Source organism: Scomber scombrus, chromosome 13, assembly GCF_963691925.1.
Source record: "Scomber scombrus chromosome 13, fScoSco1.1, whole genome shotgun sequence".
NCBI lineage: Eukaryota > Metazoa > Chordata > Actinopteri > Scombriformes > Scombridae > Scomber > Scomber scombrus.
This window is the reverse complement of record NC_084982.1, coordinates 26,593,911-26,612,504: the sequence shown is the minus strand read 5'-3', so window position 1 is coordinate 26,612,504 and position 18,594 is coordinate 26,593,911. Positions and strand designations below refer to the sequence as shown.

Here is an 18,594-nt window from a genome sequence, read left to right as displayed (position 1 = left end):
GATAACCCGCCACAACCACTGCCACCCTTTTTCGCCTGCTTGGTACAAAGGGAGAACACAAGTTTGCATAGACTCTTCCTCCTTCCTACAGCTTGCAAAGTCCCACTCCCTGAAAATGATGTACCAAAAACACACCCATCATCGTGTAGGATTGTTGCAAGCTCTTCTCCACGACCTGCCTATTTATGTTCAGTGACTAATATAGCATCTTGACAATTGGCTACAATGTTGTATTATATATATATATTTTTCAGTTCTTTGCAACCTGGCTGATGCAGAAATTCTGATCTGAATTTCAAAGGAAGTGTCACAGGAAATAATTTTCATCACTGTCAATAAGTTTTTTCATTGCTAAACACAACAGAATAAATACACAAAGCGGTAGGTACACAATGGCCTTTCTGTCTCAGCACTTAAAGGTTTTCCTGAAACAAATTTTGTCAGGTAACAGAAGTCTTGGCATGCATGCATCACTGTGTGGAGTAGGGCTGCAACTAACGATTATTATCTGATCATTTTCTCAATAAATCGTTTATTACACGAAATGTTAAAACATTGTGAAAAGAAATGTCATTCACAATTCAACAGAGGCGACAGTGATGTAATTAATTTGCTTGTTTTGTCTGACTTAAATGTTTAGATATACAATTTACTGTCAGATATGACATGGACAAGCAGCAAATAATCACACTTGAGGAGCCATCAAACGTGTGGCATTTTCTTTCTGGAAAAATGACGGAAACGATGAATCAACTACTCTTGCAGCTCTAGTAAGGAGTTCAGTACTCAGACCTCGTATTTGAAGTTTATGTTTTGACTGGTGAATAAATATTTTGCTGTTTCTAACTTTGTATTCTGTGATTTATTTTCATTTAAGAGGGTTCTTACAGGTAAAGGTGTTAAAGGATGAGGCTGCTAAATGTCTGTATTTTTCTTAATGACAATAAACACGGATGTTCTCTAAGACATTTACATTGTTGCTCAAAGTCAAGAGGTTGTTTATATGTAGCACAACAAGCTATAGCTGAAGCTCTAAAAACAGAACCACATTCCTACATATGTTCAGCGGCATCTGCAATACAAGAAACTACTCTCTGGAGACTGAAAGCCTGATCACTGTTATTAGTCTTTGGAGCTGTTTCTTAGTAGATTACCTTAGCCGTTACCTTTGGGGTGAAGGAAAATGTCACCCAGTGCAGCGGTATGACTCACAGACAACACAACATCAAGGAAAAGTGATATGTCATCCTGTAAAGGCATACGATCTGGCTGCCATCTGTTCATCAGTGCAACAAAATGAATGTGGTGGTAATATTTATTTTTTTTAACCCCAATCTGTATCCTGTTTTGGAACTGAATTTGAAACACTTATTGACTTTGTAGTTATTTGATCTATTGCTAGCTTGACATGAAAAGGAAGTGGCACACATTTGATGTTATTTAGTGTGAAATCACATATTAAGATCATACCTTCCATATTTGTAGCAGGCAGGAATTCATTTATTTCCTGACATGGTTTTCTTTGTTGTGAAAATGGCACACGGATCGCTGCAAATATTTGCCAGACACTTAAACTATTTACATTTGCTGTGTTAGCTCTTTCTTGTTGCCAGGTTGAGTCCATTTAAGTAAACAGCCTGAGGAACTGCAGCTTTCTGTTCATCCCCACAAATATTTTCACCTATTCTCTTCACCTTATTGGTTTAGTTCCTATATATAGATTTATTACAGCGTGTATTTATGTACATATATATATAAACACGTGTTCACTGTAACCCATGTCTGGGCATGTGTGGAACCAGCTTTGGCTTCATGACAGCGCAGAGTGCCAGAGTCAGTCAGCAATGTGATTGAGATGGTAACTGACCCTGGTCACTCCTGCTGCCCTTGAGCTGTGTCACAACAGAACTAAATCTGTTCTGGGTGACATACGATGCACCTATACAAATACGGGACTGGTGAAATGCTATGCTGAATTTACAGGTCGCTGGGTGCAAAAATAAATGTTTTTTAGTGTGGACAACTCAATTTGTGACTGGTGTAAAAATCAAGAGTAAAACAGTTTTGACTCACTGTGTGCCAAATACGCTAATTTAAATTTAGTTTTGAAATAGGCACCACTTGATATGGCTGATGTGTGAGTGAGATTTGGAGTTAAGGAACTAAATTGGCATGAGATGTAAATAATTAGTCAGCTAAGCTTCATACACTATTACCAGGGCAAATTTAATAGAGCAGGGTGGGGGTGTAAGAGGTGGCCTAAATGTTAGAGAAGCAAGCTAGTGGCTGGAGGGTCGCCAGCTCAAGCCTCCACACCGGCAGGATAAATCTGGGTAAGGGGAAAGTCCCTCCTTCATCACCACCACCACTGAGGTGCTTTTGAGGAGGACTCTTAACAGATCAAGATTGCGGTTGTACTGGGTAGCTTCCAGGTATAAATATGTAATTTTGTCAATGTGATCAGCATGTTCCTAAAAAACAAACCATTGATCTCAAATAAACTCAACTGAATAAATAAAGGGTTTTAAAAAAAGAAGAGTCAAACTGATTATACTCCTGTGACCACCCAAGTGACTTTAGTACCACCTACATCATAAATGTAGAAATAAACAAATTATTTGTTTTTGTATATCAACAGTTCTTCATGTATTAAATACATGTATGTAACAAAATAAAGATAGAATACATGCCTTTAATAAATTACCAACATTTATATGGCTTTTTATTTGGCAGTAGACTTACTGTATCATCAATCTTATGGTTTTGTTTAATGTACAGGATGGCAGTAGTGTTTCTATTATTGTTTGATCTGCTGCAGTTTATTATTTTATTTTATTATATATAATATTTTTTTGTAGTTGTTTCTTATGTCCTTGGTTATTGATTGTTGCTGCTCATTGACATCTATTTTTGTGACCTGTGTGTTGTGCCTGTCAGTACTAATACAGCAGTGGTTCTCAACCTTTTTGGGATCCTGGACCCCCTGCATATTTATTATCTACCCTGAAGACCCTCCCACCCGATCTGGGGGGGGGGGGGGGTGCAGTTTGATAGAAACAGTAGAAACTGCATTTTAAATTGCATTATGGCATTCATTCACTCTTTGAGGCAAAATAAGAGCTTTCAGTTGTAACTTAGATATACGTAACAAATATGTGTAACAAAACAGAATTTTTATGCAGTAACTTTCAGATATATAAAATTATATAGTAATTTTTATTTAGTTGTGCATTTAATGCTCTATTTTGTGTTTATTTGTGTATTTATTTCATCATATATTTATGTATTTATTTGCTTGTATATCAATGAATAAGCAATTTTACATCCTTCATAACTGAACCCTAGATGCTTTGAATGGTTATTCAGTGCATTGCATTGCAGCCCTGTCTTCCCTGTGTGTGTGTGTGTGTGTGTGTGTGTGTGTGTGTGTGTGTGTGTGTGTGTGTGTGTGTGTGTGTGTGTGTGTGTGTGTGTGTGTGTGTGTGTGTGTGTGTGTGTGTGTGTGCATGTGTGCTTGTGTTGCTGAATGAGACTAGTAAAGTGCTTTCTCAGGTTTTGTGTAAACCCTTACAGTGACAGATTTCAAACAAACCAGGATGAAGCTTTGCACAGCACACAGCTCTGCTTGTCTTTGAATCAATCTATAAGGGAAATTAGCTAATCTGAAAAACCTGAGTTATTATCCTACATGTGGATACTAAATCACTCTCTACAGTGCAGGTTTGATGCTCCTTAAAACCCTATTATACCTTTACTTCTGAGTAACCTGATGCATGTGGATAACCAACACAGCTTTACAGGTTCAGGCCTAAAATCCGTCAAGGCGATGTTGTGAAACAGCTGGGAGAGCGCTTTGATGTGAGGACACGAGGTCATACTATATTTCCAGAATAGTCTCTGTGGATCCAACAGCAAGGTCTGAACATGCTGATTCAATGAAGAAGGCAGAAGAAGAAGGTTTTTTTAGTTTTTTTATGGTGATGGTTTCCATTGGACTCATGTATCCATGATCTGTATTTTAGCCTCAAAGCAAAGTGACTGCATGCTCTGTTTAACGGTTAAAGGTCATGACTTCAAATAGAGTCCAGCTATAAAAATGGTAACACTAACTGAGCTGTATCACCAAAACTTATGTGGTAGAAATGGCTGTTTTATTTTTTTTTGTTTCACCGGTCACTTATTTACTGCTGTTAGGACCATATGATGCCAAGAATAGTTTGTCCTGTTCAACACAAGTGTTCTGTATTAAATTACAGCTGTTGTTACAAAAATAGTTCCTCAGCACTTAAAGGCAGTCGTGCCTTTGTCGAGTTCATCATAGCTCCATACAAATGGCCTCCACGTTGTAGAAGTCTTTTGTCATTTAAATGTTTGTAGTCTAGCCTGTGTGCTTTGAAGTGGCTGAGATCACTGTTTTGGATTATTCGTATAATCTTCTTTTTCTGTGTCTACTATCGTCTCCAGACAGGTAACAGATTTTCATAAAAACAGGGAAGAAAAAAAATGTTTTTGGTATATCTGAAGGAAAAAAAGAAAACTCTTGAGAGCTTAACTAAGTCAGTGTCTTCGTGTCATTTGCACAGATGTTCACAAAGAGCTAGGGGCTATTTTTGGTGAGGTCATTTTTTCCGGGGGTCAAAGGTGACCTCTGCCTCACATCATAGCACATGCCACTGACGTTATGTCCTAGAGGACTGCAAAGCTCTGGGTTGGTATACAAACACAGTTCTGCTTAAAGTAAGCCACGCATTGAACTGGGTGACCTCTTTCACCACGAAGAGTTTCCGTCATGTTATTTTGTTTAGAAATGGTTTCAAAGAGTAATAACGATGAGCATGTTTGTTTTCAGTCTCCAGAAAGTAGTTCCATGTAAAGCAGATGCCGCTTCACATATGAAAGACTGCAATTCTGTGTACTGAGCTACGCTATCTTGCTTTCCGCATATCACAAACGCTTCACTTTGTACCCAAGTTCTGTTCAAGAGGTTTCCATATGAAGCATAACAAGCTCACAAAGCACTATAAACAGGACTGAATCCCACACACGCACATCTGCTGTACACAGAACTGCTCTTCAGAGACCGCAGACATGATGAGCTGTTTCCATACAAGACTAACGTGACCAAACTTTTCATAATGAAGCAACATGTCACCTGGTGCAGCGGTGTGGCTCATTGACGTGTTTTTAATACACTTTGGACAACAATGCAGCTCCATGACACAAAGGAGTACGATATATCAAGCTTTGAATAAACACACAATACCTTAATAGTGAGATAAATTTATTGATATTTTGGCTGTGCGCTTGAGATTTTTTGACAGTAAGAAAAAATGAGCAAAATCACCAGCTTTATCCTCTAAGTAAATTGAATATCCTTTAATATTAGCAGTACCTTTTTTGCAGTACAGACCTATTCATTTGGCGCCGTTATATTTGTTCATAATGTGTCAGTCAAACACAGCTTCAAGGCAAATTGATGATAAGACACAAATGGAGTGTACACTGCATATCCAATACTTTTTTTTTAAATGCAGCTTGAGTCTGGAAATACTTTTACATATTTGGATGACATAGCTCAGCAGTTCTGGCAGTGTCTGAATCAGGTGGATATAATCTATTCAGCATTTTCATGATAGCTGCAGAAGTTTAACCTAACAGAGAATGCATTGGATAGATGAAGAGGTTACATAATGCAAGGGATGAACCAGTAGGGGGCATCCTTTACTGACAGATTGTGTAAACTCAAAGAGAATGATATGTAACATATTGCTCACTATTACCAGAAACTAAAATGCACCATAGACAAGTTTATAATGCTTTCATCAAAAGCAGCAATATTTGGATAAAGGCAAAAAGGCAGACTTCCTTTTCTCACGTGTTTTGCCCCAACTCGGGGGGGTGTTGTTTAAATTTTCATTAACAGCAGTAAAAGCTCCTTCACATCCACAATGAAAATGTTTCCATGTGGGACGATGAGTCATGGCCATGAGACCAAGAGAAGACTCCAAGAGGATGTGGGAGATGGAACAGAGGACGGTGATGAGAAAAAGAGGGAAGAGGGGAGAAGGGAGGGGGGGATCAGAGAGGGAGGAGGAGGAGGAGAGGAATGGTGCGAGGGGCCAGTAGGAGCCAAGGCAAGAGAAACTGTGGTGTGGGGATGAGAGAGTGAAGGAAACATTGCAGAGGCGTTGCTGTATCGGTGCCAAGTGGACAAATATGTGCTGCAAAGAGGATAAGACTAAAACAAAGATAGAGACTGGAAATTTAATATAGCTTCATTAAAAGTGCATTTTCAAGTATTTTATCATTGAGGTTATGGAATATCAAGAGATTACTGCAGATATAGTATCTTTAAAATTTTATAAACAAACTGGAAACATATGAAGATGAAGATGTCTCTACATTCAGACATCTTCTAAAGCCTTGTGGATTCACAAATCACTCCAGTTTACCCTTGTTGAACATCAAGAAATGTCATGCTTTCTGGTGAAAAAACTTACTACTACTACTACTACTACTGTCATTTTTTTCTTACATACACATAAAAAAGCACTTGAGGATTTCCTAAATCAATGCAGAATGGCCAGGTGCTGCATATGTATCCTCAAACATGCTCATGAGAACCAACACAATTTGATATAAACAGAGAATTAGATGCAGATTTTCACTGCAGCTGTTTTTCAAGCCCTGTGACCTCAGTAGGAGTTCCCAGATAATGGCCACGGGCCATCGTCCTGGAGATTTCCTAATCCACCATTAAAAGTTGAGATATCCAGCAGGACTTGACTTGGCTTAAAAGGTCCTGCTGCCAGCCAAAGCTGAGTGGGTCTTTTATAAGTCCACCATGTACCCTTTATACATGTCCTCCTCTTATGGACGTCACCTTTAGACTTTGTATAATTGCAGAGGAAATTAAATGAGGGAAAAGAATACAGATCAATGGCAGAGTATAGTGAGAATGCACAAGAGCATGTTTTTATTTTATACAGCTTTAAAGTCTGCACTTAGTTGAAATAAAAAACACAAAGTTAAAAATAAATGATCTCTTAACACCAAAAACATTTTTTAAATTAACATTCCTTTGATGTTATGTAATACTTTTGGAAAATATAGGGCTGAGAGAGTGACATGGTCTAAGCACGCAGCAGAGATATCTCTAAAACTATGAAAGCCTCAGCCAGAGGAAAGTACTCTTCTATTTAACCATTAGTTTGTCTTTTTTACCAACCATGATTCCTTAGATCAAAGGAACCTTTATTTTAAGTTCTTTTGAAAACATGAATCAATCCTATTGAAAAGTATTGAATTAAAACTCAGTTATATCTTATTCCTCTATGACATAGAGCTCCGTTGTGCAGGAACTATTAAAAACAGGCTGTCAGTCACACAGCTGCACTTCGTAACACTTTTCTCCATTATCATGAACACATGCACTGCAGTTTATTTTGAGTCAACCACACACACACTGTTAGGCTGCTGAAATACTCACCAGAGCACCAAATGTGTAGCAATTTGTTGATGAAACAGGGACCCAAAAATGCACTTTATTGTTTAAATAACATTTCTGAGCTTTTTTGAGCCACACTAGCAGCATGGTTCTACTGATAGTGATATTGGCCTGTTGATCTAACTCTCTAGATGGACATTTTTATTAGGGATGAATTGTTTCATGTTTTCATGTTTCCTAGAGAATGATTCCTAATGATGTTGGTGACCCTCTAACTTTTCCTCATGCACCACCATGAGGTTGACATTGTGATTTTGCATATATAATAAATTAATGCACAGATGCATAATATATCAATGCATAATATACCATGAAAACTGGCAAAAAAAAACAAACAAACAAACAAACAACTATTAGGACAATTAACATTAATCAATTTACCTGTAAATGAGTCACTGTTAGCAAGCTGGCTAATTTTCCCACAACTGATCATTAATCACGACCTGGTGACCAGCTTTTCTTCTAACACCATCATCTGGTCATAATTGTTATTTGTCTGCAACTTTGAGTAAAACTGCCAAAAATGTGCTTTCTGTGGCTTCTTGAATGTGATGATATGAAGCTTTCTTTGCCATGTATGATAGTAAAATGAATTTCTTTGGCTTTTGGAATGCTTATCAGACCAGACGAAAACATTTTAAGACATTTTATAGTCAAAACAACTAATCAAGAAAACATGCAGCAGATAATTTAATCATGAAAATAATTCGTAGTTGCAGACATACTTCGGTTTTTGACCAAATGCCTGCAAAACTAATTACATTCCCTTCAGCCGTGTTAAGCACAAATGACCGAATGTTAGCATGCTAGCTTTCTAAACTAAAGTGATTAACATGGCAAAGAATAAACCCAGGCGGGGAGCTCCGGTCCTCTGAAATGATGCCAACGCGGAAGTAACTTAAAACTGCATTCTATCAAAAGGCCACCAGGGGGCGACCGTTTTGGATTCAAAAGGACTTCCGTCTCAATACAAGTCAATGGAGAATTCACAAACTTCTCACTTGATTTATAACCTCAATAAACGTTTTCAAAATGTGTTTATGGTCTCAATCGCTAGTTTAAAGCCTTCTTCAATGCAGTATGATGTTTATTTGTGAATTTTTTTTTTCTTATATACAGTCTATGACTAAACCATCAGACTGGTATATTGTATGAAACAATATATTTGTGCTTTGTTCTTGGAGATTTACATATTCAGTAGTGATTGCTGAGGGGTTTATAGGGTTTCTATATACAGTATATTATTTAGAGGCAAGCTAACACTTTGTTTGTATTGGTCTTCATGGGAATTGTTGACAGTAAGAAACCATAAAAGATTCCAGTATTATCTTCTAAGGAGCTCTGAAGGTCTAAAGGAATTATTATAATAAACAAATGCAAAAAGACTCATCAGTGCATTCCTAAGCTTTACCCAATCATATCATATGTCCACGCACTGTAAGTTTCTTTCACTCACCATCTTGGACTGTATAACTTGTCTTCCCAACGGATCGTCCAAAACATCTCATTGTGGTTTGAAGCTGGCCACAGGCTCCGTGTCCCATGTTATTATTTTTCACTTTCTCTGAATTCTCTGGATATTTGAAGGTAGGAGTAAACCAGAAGAGAGTCAGGAAATGGGGCATCAGGTAACATCACACCACCAACACATTTTGTTTTTATTGTTGCCAAACAGCCGGTTATTTTTTGATGTAAGACAGTTGATATTCACTCCTCCGCATTCAGCGTTTTTGCAGGTTGTCACATTTCTACTCTGTCTCTACTCCTCAAGGTTTATTGGGAAAGATGAAGCTGTGGTTCTGCCAGTTTCTAAAGCGTGGGGTTGTAGAGCTGTTTCAGCATTTCCTTGCTCACTAACTGAAGGGTCCACTATGAGGTGCAAAGGCACAAACCCAACTTCTGCTGCAGGAAACTGACTTCAGTGCTATTAGCCTAATCGGTGTGCCACTTTAAATCAGAGCTTTTTATTGGCTGTGCTGAGAGAAATGTTTTTGCAATGTATAGACACACAAATGATGATGAGAAGTAATCAACTGGAATGAAAAGGGAACTATATTGTTCTGTTAGCTTTTCAGCTTAATGTCTTTGAAAAGCGATTTGAAGGCCCAATCTAATACTATGCACAATGAATGAAATGACAACAGAATACCAGATTGGCAATCATATTTTTCCAGCTGGGAGATGGTTGAAATTGTCTTGGGCCATGAGAATTGTAGTTAATGAAATAAGTATGGCAATCACTATGGAGTCTTTCAATTGCAATCTTAAATTCCCATGTCTAGGTTAAAGCACCACAGCTGCACAAGAAAAAAGCATGTTTGAACTTCTGCAGCTTACAGTATGTGCTTTGTTGACATCTTGTTTGAATCACATCTGCATGAATTCATCAGAAAAAAATCAAAACTAAACAATAAACAAAACAATATGGTCTGGGAGGCTGCTTCCACTCACAATGTGTTGCGAGCATTTATTCCTTACATTAGCAAGCGTTCAAATGGCTGTATTAAGAGAGCTGGAGCCGTTCAGCCTTGCCTTCATGTGGTATAGCAATAAAAAAAAATAAAAAACACTTTCCCTTTAGACCACCGCTATAAACGAGACATATGTAAAACATTTGACAGCACACCTTAAAGTGCAAACAAGGTCAGTTATGACTCTTACTATCCCTCATACTTTTTTATATGTGTTGGTTTTATTTTTGTAATATTTTCCTGAAAAGTGATTTTAACCTTCGTGTCGTCCTCCCGGGTCAAATTGACCCCGTCTGTTTTGACTGTTCCTTCTTTCCTCCCTTTCTTCCGTCCGTCTGTCCTTCCTCCCTCCCTCCGTCCTTCTCTCTTTCTTTCCTTCCTCTCTTTCCTCCCTCCATCCCCCTTTCTTCCTTCCTTCTGTCCTTCCTTCTTCCCTCCCTCCTTCTTTCCTTCCCTCATTCCTTCCTTCCTTTCCTCCCTCCCTCCTTCTCTCTTTCTTTTCTCCCCCCTACCTTCCTCCCTTCCTTCGTTCCTCTGTCCTTCTTTCCTTCCTTCCTCCCTTCCTCTTTTTCATTTCTCCCTGTTTCCCTCATTCCTTCTTTCCTCCCTCCCTTCCTCGTTCCTTCTTATTCCCTCCCTTCTACCTTCCTTCTTTCCTTTCCTCCCTTCCTTCCTCCCTCCTTTCCTTCCTTCCTTCCTTCCTCCTTTCCTTCCTCCCTTGACTCGAGGACAACAGGAGGGTTAAACTTAGTTACTTTTTTGACTTATGCACCCGGAGAGCAAATGTCATTCGTGTGAATGGGTACCACCTTTGAGTCTGGTTTGCAGTTGCTATAATAGATGCATAGTTTTTCTAATCCGGACAAGATATCCAGACATGCATGTTAATACTGTGTGTAAAATGTCAAGAATGAATCTCCATAATCACAATGAACAGAATACACTATGCATACACTTAACTAACTCTAAACTCATAGAAGATGCACTATGCAAGCTTGTTGCTTCAGGAAATCCAATAGAGAGAAAAATCTGGACTACAGGCTGATGCTATTAAGAAACAAGTCAACAAAACCACTTCCAGAGGGTGTGCAGACATGTGAGTTCATACCGTTGGCAATCTGGAATTAATATTGTCAAGACAAAAACTTAAACTGACACAGGAAGCTGCTCAAAAGAAAGCTGTTGTTGTTTTCTATGATTTCTGTCCCTCTTTGTTAGCATTATTGTTTCCATTTGTGGAAAATACAATATCCCTAACTAACAGAGGGTACCTAAGGCAGCTTACTGTTGCAGTGTAATTTGTAAAGTCAGTAGCTGTAGCACAAGCTTAATGTGTGTACTGTACCATTATATGAAATCATGATTTAGAGGGCTCTCTGCTCTGCTGTTTATATAATATACAGACTGGGACAATGGGACTAATGGCAATGACGGGACTTGTTATCAGCATTCCCTCCTGTATTCTTTATAAGAAAAAAAAAAAAAAAAGAAAATCCCTTTTCACACTGCTGACTCAGGATGGAAAGAATGTTTTCCTGTCAGACCGGGACTGAGGAGCAGGTTGAACTTAAGTTTTACTGCTGTCTGATGAAAGTACCACAGCAGGGAGTGGAAAAAAACTAAATGGAGATTAGAAAGTGGCAAAAAGATGGTTTTAAACAGCTTTTTAATGCACATTTTTATGTCAGTTTTTTATGTTCTTGACCAAATAATGGTCACAATTTCTAACAGTAAACACAGTGAACAGAACCTTATTTGTTATTCTCATAGTACCAAACACACTCATTTTCTTAAGTATGTGATAAAATTCTCAGCAGGTATTTAAGAACCACTGAACATGAAATTTGATGACCCTTATTAGGTGTCACACACAAGTTTGTTTTTTGTTTTTTTGCTCATCTTTTGGCTGTTTGTGATAGACACAAGGAGCTGACCCAAATGAAAAGCCGCTGACCAAGGCACCATATTAGACAAAAAGATGTTGGAATTAAAATATTTTCCTGCATGGTCATCTTCTACACCACCCAAAATATGAATCATTTATTAAAGATCCCCTCCAGTCATGTGTTGAGTCATATTTAGGTCCTTGCTTGGAATACGTTTTTTCCACAAAAAAGTACCTTGTTAAAAAACCTGAAAACAGCATATTCTCCTTCTCCCTCATATAAAAAGTCTGTTAATATGTAAATATTGTTCATTTCAAAAGTTGAACTACTGGGCTGCTCTTCTACTTCACTGTAAAGTATTCATTCTCATTCTCACCCTACTCTTTGCTCTTTCATTCTCAGTGTTTGTGCACTGTAGGCTTCAAGTTTCAGCGTCACACTTTTGTAATTTGCACACTGGACTACATTTAGCTCCGATGTAGTTGTGATGTCACAAATCCAGCTCATAGGTACACACTTTAACTCAGATTAAAGCTGGGTGCAGAGAAACTTTCCACCCTCAGCAGATGAATGTCAGAAAAACAAACTGCACGTATATCATTCTGCACAGTGACGCTCAAACATCCAAATGAAGGAAAAAGAAGAAAAACACATCTCTGAGTGGAGGGGTCTTTAAATCTTTAACATAATCCATAATCCTTACTGTGAACACCTAATTGTGGAACATTTAATTCTAAAGCCATGGGCCTTAAAATGCTGTTTTAACAACTGTGTCCACATATTTTTTGAGAGCCTAAAAAACAAGTGATTGGTGTAATTATTATTATTGGTGAGATGATTTTGTTATTGATTGTGTGATAAAACTATTCTCCATAATATTCTTTGTAAATATATTTTCTGCCGATGATTCTAACACAGCCTTGCAGACTGATTAGAGATATATCTCTCTCTACTGTATCTCTACACTCCTTCAGCTTCTAAACACTACAATACTGAACATAAGGAAGCGTTTTTGGACATGACAGAGTCTGGGAAATGCTTAACATCATTAAAGTATAATTACAGTTTATTTCAACTTGGGTCTTACAATTGGTTGTTATCACGTTGCACTCAACAGATTAGCCAGATTATCTAAATGACTTCATATGGAGGTAAAACAGAGCGAGTGCACCTGAAATGTTTGTAATAAGTCATTGACCGCACAGAAAAACTGTGAGTGTGCACAACTATTGCAAGTACAATAGGTCTATTAATCGGGATGGATGTTTAAAACAATTATCCTAAAATTGAGCTGTGTGCACACGTATTATAGCGTCTGCAAGGGGTGACTATAGTTTTATCATGACCTATAGAAATTGTGGCTTCTTTGAACTTGAACTTTGAACCATTAGCTGCAATAAATCAGAATTATCTTTTAAATTGTATGTAGTCGGCACCCAAAACTACTTGCCTTCACATATTTACTTGGTCACTAACAATCTATTTGGATTACACAATCACCCTAAAGGGTTTCCAACCTTCTGTAACACTGCTAAGACTGCTCATAAACACTGCGCCATATTGTTTTCTACATTTTCATAGCAAACTCTACACACGCTTTAAGGGTTTCAGGCTGAGACCATCTGTCGCCTTTCAAAGAATCTCAAGAATGCAGATAGAAAAGACTCTTCTTCTCAGAATATGTTTTTGGTCTGATTTTCTCGCTATTCAGATTTAGATTAATTCCTCCTGTAACGTTACCTAAACTGGAGGTCAAGGACTTTGAGGAGTCACAGTCTGTGTTGATAAGCCACTATCTCTTGCCCTCATTGCTAATAGTTTTCAGACTTTGTTTGGGTTAAATGTGCATTAGTGTTTTTTTCTTAGTTTTGTTTTGTTTTTTGCTGGCACAAAGAAGATAGCATATAATCACTGAGTTCTGCTCCGTGTTTATTGTTGGAAGCCTCAATGGGAACTTTAACATTCACAGTTGTACATGAATGTAGAACTCGTTTGTGGAAAGAGACTTCGTAACAGGCTGTTAAAATTATTTCTGAAATTCTGCAGTTAGGTGTGATTCATGGAACATAAACACAATACAATTTGCATAAGTGCACATCATAAACTGCCATAATTGACATGATTGCAAGCAGTTACCACTAATAGATTGTTCTGCATTCATTTACAGATCTCAGGGAAAGCTTGTTGTATGCTCATATAAGCTGGTGATTGGGGGTATTTGGGGTTAGTTTTCTTCAAGGCTTTGGCCTCGGTTTTGTCATGTGTCTTAGCATGCTGCTCTATTATTATTATTATTATGTAATACGATTGACATAATCCAACACAACTCCGGAAATCTGACCAATCTCCAAGATCTCACTGTGTTCTTGACGCTTTGCAGTACAACCGCAGCAACAACCCAATGCATGACAGCAACATATCTTATTGCATCTTTGGTAATATTTTATTTTACCTTCATTTTATACAAATTTCCTGGGAGTCATTTGCAGGTTTTTAACAGGTAATTTGTTTACAGAAAGGACGGTGTAATTTGGTACAATGTATAAAAGAAAAAATGGGAAAAAAGCTTAGTAGGTTGAGTTGTTGTTTCATATTTGGTTGTTAATTTACAAATAATCTTAATAAATTTGATTCCTATCAATTCTTTAACGGGCAGAAAATACTTTTCAATGTGCAGTTTTGTGTGTCATGTATAATAAGATTTCTAACAAACATTTTGTTAATGTTTTATTTTACAGATCCTTTACTTTCCTACTAATTTCCAGGACAATGGTTTTTTTTAATTTCCTGAAAGTAGCTGATGTGTAAATGTTCATTTTTAGGACATTTATGGGATATTTCCATTACAGGGACATTTAGTGTTTTACACATATTTGTTTGGACAATCCTGGACGAACTGGGACATCTGGTCACTGTATCCTAGAGGAATTCTGTAAAAAAACAACAACTATATATTGATAATATATTTAAATTTATATGCATATATCTGTACATACATATATCTTACACGAATACAATATTGCCAGGACACAACAGCAGGACCCTAAAACTGAAGCAGCTAAGTGGAATTCAGCCATCATTAATTTCATCATTCAGACCTGTGCCTACTACACATCAAAGTGTGTTCTGTGAGAAAGTCCTGTTGTACCAGGGCTACTTTTTTCCATTAAATCGAGAGAAACCAGTGTTGTGAAATGTCTTTTAGTTTTGTAGACCTATGTGTGTGTGTTGACAGAGACTGGAGGGTCAGCACTGATATCACACATGTGTGGACAATTCAGACTTGTAATTAGTCACTGATGCAAAACACCTGGAAGATGCCAGTTGGGAGAAAGTTGGGAACATGTCGCACTACACCAAGACTTTATGAAAAGGTAAATTACTTGATTTGTTGTTTTGGTCTGTGTAACAACTTGGAACCATCCCATCGACCCTTTTGACCGTAAAATAAAACCTGAAGCTACATCTAGCAGAAGCCCTAAGAGGCACGATATCCTATCATCACTGCCAGCCTCAGAGGATTTGAAGTAAATAAAACACTTTCCCCCACTCCAACAGAAGACATTAACGAGGGATAACCATCATCATGAAACTTGCAATATTTAAGTGGAAGGTCAGCTTGTCCCGCAGTACTCTGTAGTAACATTTTGTACAGTAAAACCAGTGTTGTGCAATAAGCTGTAAATACCAGTTTGGATTCAAACCTTAATTAGGTGTCACACAATGTCAGTATTTGCTATGCCAACATAGGACCCTGTTGAACCTGCAGTCACCACAAGATTCATTGCTGGGGGAACATTTAAAACATTTTAGAGGACTAAAAGGGGGGATCCAGGAGTTATGTAATTCCTACTCCTTCTGTTCCCTCAGATCTTTTTGCCCTTTCATGTTAGATATTTATCTTGGCAGGCTACAACATGCAACAGTCCAGCGGGGTTTATGGACTGTGTGCTCAGCATTTAGCCTGACCATGAATGGGCAATAACAATGTTAGGTGAGTCCACACAATGCCTGGTTTGGGCCAAAAGAGACAGAGGGCAAGGGAAGAGATGAGTCTGCTGGTGGTTTCCACTGTGACTCAGGAGCTGCAGATAGTGGGAGCGTATTTACAGCCCTGCTGCTCAATGTGAAAGTCATTACAGGCCCTTGACTTTTATGGCTCTTGTGGAAAGATGCAGAGCCAGCGGTATGAGTCATCGATGGGACGACAGCATGTGTGCTGCTACAGCAGTAAAAAATCCGTAGTCTTTCCCCCACCCCTTTCTTTTGGCCCCATGCAATAGAAAGCTACCAGGGATGGAGCAGAGCTCCCACGCTCTTAGTTTAATCTTGCCAAGTTCATCAATTGGAAAGTAGTCAAGCAAACCGTGACTACATGATCATTCACCAGGAGGATCACTTCAGCTACAAGACCCTATTAAATGATCTTTCACATGTGTTTCCCCGGATCAAAACACAGTTTCAACCTCCAATTATTTCACTCATATACAGAAAAGTCGATTCAGAGGAAACCACTGCTCATTGATTTTCAATTTTTCTCCAGACTTGTTCTGAAAAACCACACAGTTTGTCAGTTGCAGTTTGTGGCAGAAAGCTCAGTAACGGTCTTTCCTCTAACAATGTTTACACTGGCACTAACATGGCCCTATATGAATCATCAGCTTGTGGAAACACAATCACTGGTTTGGTAATGGCACCATATGGTTGTGCCAAAGGACCCTGTTCAGTAAGATGGAAGCGATGAGAGTCCCTCTCGTCTTTATGGCTCCAGATAATTTTACGTTGTCACAGAGCGGATAAGAAAATGTTGCACATAAGGTTGAAATCATTTCTGTTTATTAGAAAGAAGATAATATAAAGGCTTTCAGTGGCAGGGGAAAAGAATAGCTTTCCAGTTGAAGATCTAAGTTTTGCAACCACAGCAGAGTTTAAGCCTGCTTTCATTTTGCATTAACTGTGCAAACATGTTTCAGGTCAGCAACTGGAATACAAAAGCTTGTATTTGATTGCTTGTAAAGAATACTTTCTATTACTTATGCAGGTGTCTGCAAGCATTCATTAAAATGCAAGTGTTGATTTTGGCAATTTGGCAATATCTTGAACAAAATGTGTGCATATTATAAGCTTATTTTCTTAACTTGCCTTTAGGGCTGGGAAATATATCAATTTTTAATATACACTGATTTAAGATTAATTCAAATTTTTGTGTTTGCATGATGTGTAAAATGTCTAAATTGTCCAAATTGATTTATTACAATAAGCACAAAAAGGTTTTTAGTTAAAAGGTAACATTGATGGTAGCTGGCTACATTAGTGGTTTTAAGTCCCAACAGTCCTGTAAATTGTGATGTGATAACAGATTGTCCCTCCCTGCCAGTTAACTAATGCTAGCTAGTCTGCAAATATCTGGCTGATGTCACACAAACACACAAACAGCAGATCAATTACTGAGCAGACCTTTCTGCTTTGTCTGTGCTGAAACTGATTATTAAACTAGATGCCCCTTGGCTGCAGCATCTGGTACTGACAGTCAACAGCGGTGTGGGATAACCTGTATTTAATGTGTAATGATGACAATCTTGCAGGTGGTGCAGGTCTTTTAGTGTTCTTAGTCAATTGTCTTTAAAAAAAGATAAAACGCTGTCCCTGCTGGCTAATTAAGTGAAACCATGCATGTTAAGATGATTGGTCCAGATTATCCAGAGACAGCCCAGACAATAGATGCAACACATTCCTGTATCCACATATGTCCAAATGTTGATAGAGAAAGATTTGAAAAAGGGGAAAAAGAGCCAAAGAGGAATTGTTCTTTTTAAATAAATAGTAGTCAAAGTAATAGCCATAGGCACATGAAGAAAATAAGTGCAAAGGAAGCAGGATTTAGTTTGGATGAAAAAGGAGGTGAGAAGGATTCCTGATCTTTCGCATGCACTTCATGACCCATTCATCAGAAACCAAAATAATGATTTGCACTGCTCAATGGTGCTGAGGCTGAGGTTATTTGTTTTAATTCATATTCTGCTGGGTGGTTGCATGTTGGAATCCAGAGGTTGGTTTGCATTGGCATGGGCTGAATGCCTCGGCAGTGTACCACAGTGAGTTGCTGTTAGTCATTTTTTGCTCAGTGCGGAAATTATGACACAGAATTGCCAGTCGCTGGGGCCCTGATTTCTGTTGTTTGTGTTTTTTTTACTGTCTTTGTTCAGCTACTCTACTTTTTAACTTCTATATAGAATAGTCACAGCCAACAAATCTGAAAATGGTGAGTCTATTAAAGTAAGGCATAAGTGTGTCTACTGCGTTTTACAACTTGCCAACTTTGACCCAAAAAAGCCTGCAAAGACTCCTTGAATGAGTTTGCCAATATATTTGCTAAAGTGACAATCCCACATGATTGTGCCATTGCACAAATATTTCACTGCTGAGTGAAGTCACATTGCATTACAGCAAGACTTGAGTCAGTGTTTTTGTTAGAGGTCCCAGCAACCAATTTAGACCAATCATAAGCCTTTGAATCTGATCTTTACGGAAGAATATATCCAGGACAGTTTCCTGAAAAACTGCAAAACTGCAAAATGGTATTGGATTCTCTCTATTTTGCCCAAGACAGTATTGGTTTTTGGAGCAGTGTTGACTGCATCAGTTGGTAATTAGCATACTTAATCAATTTGCATAGTTTAATGTACCATCCAATCTCACAATGAAGACAAGGAATGTTTTGATCAATTCT

At 38.1% G+C, this 18,594-nt stretch overlaps 1 protein-coding gene across 2 annotated transcripts in view; it reads left to right on the top strand.

The window, feature by feature from the left end:
- The window catches only part of cops8 (COP9 signalosome subunit 8), a gene marked incomplete in the record, with an annotated part of 12,208 nt that extends 11,368 nt beyond the window's left edge, over positions 1-840 (top strand). For both annotated transcript variants that reach the window (XM_062431777.1, XM_062431776.1), the window contains 1 exon segment: positions 1-840. In XM_062431777.1, coding sequence (XP_062287761.1) covers positions 1-2 — 2 coding nt within the window.
- Between the last annotated feature and the right edge of the window lie 17,754 nt (positions 841-18,594).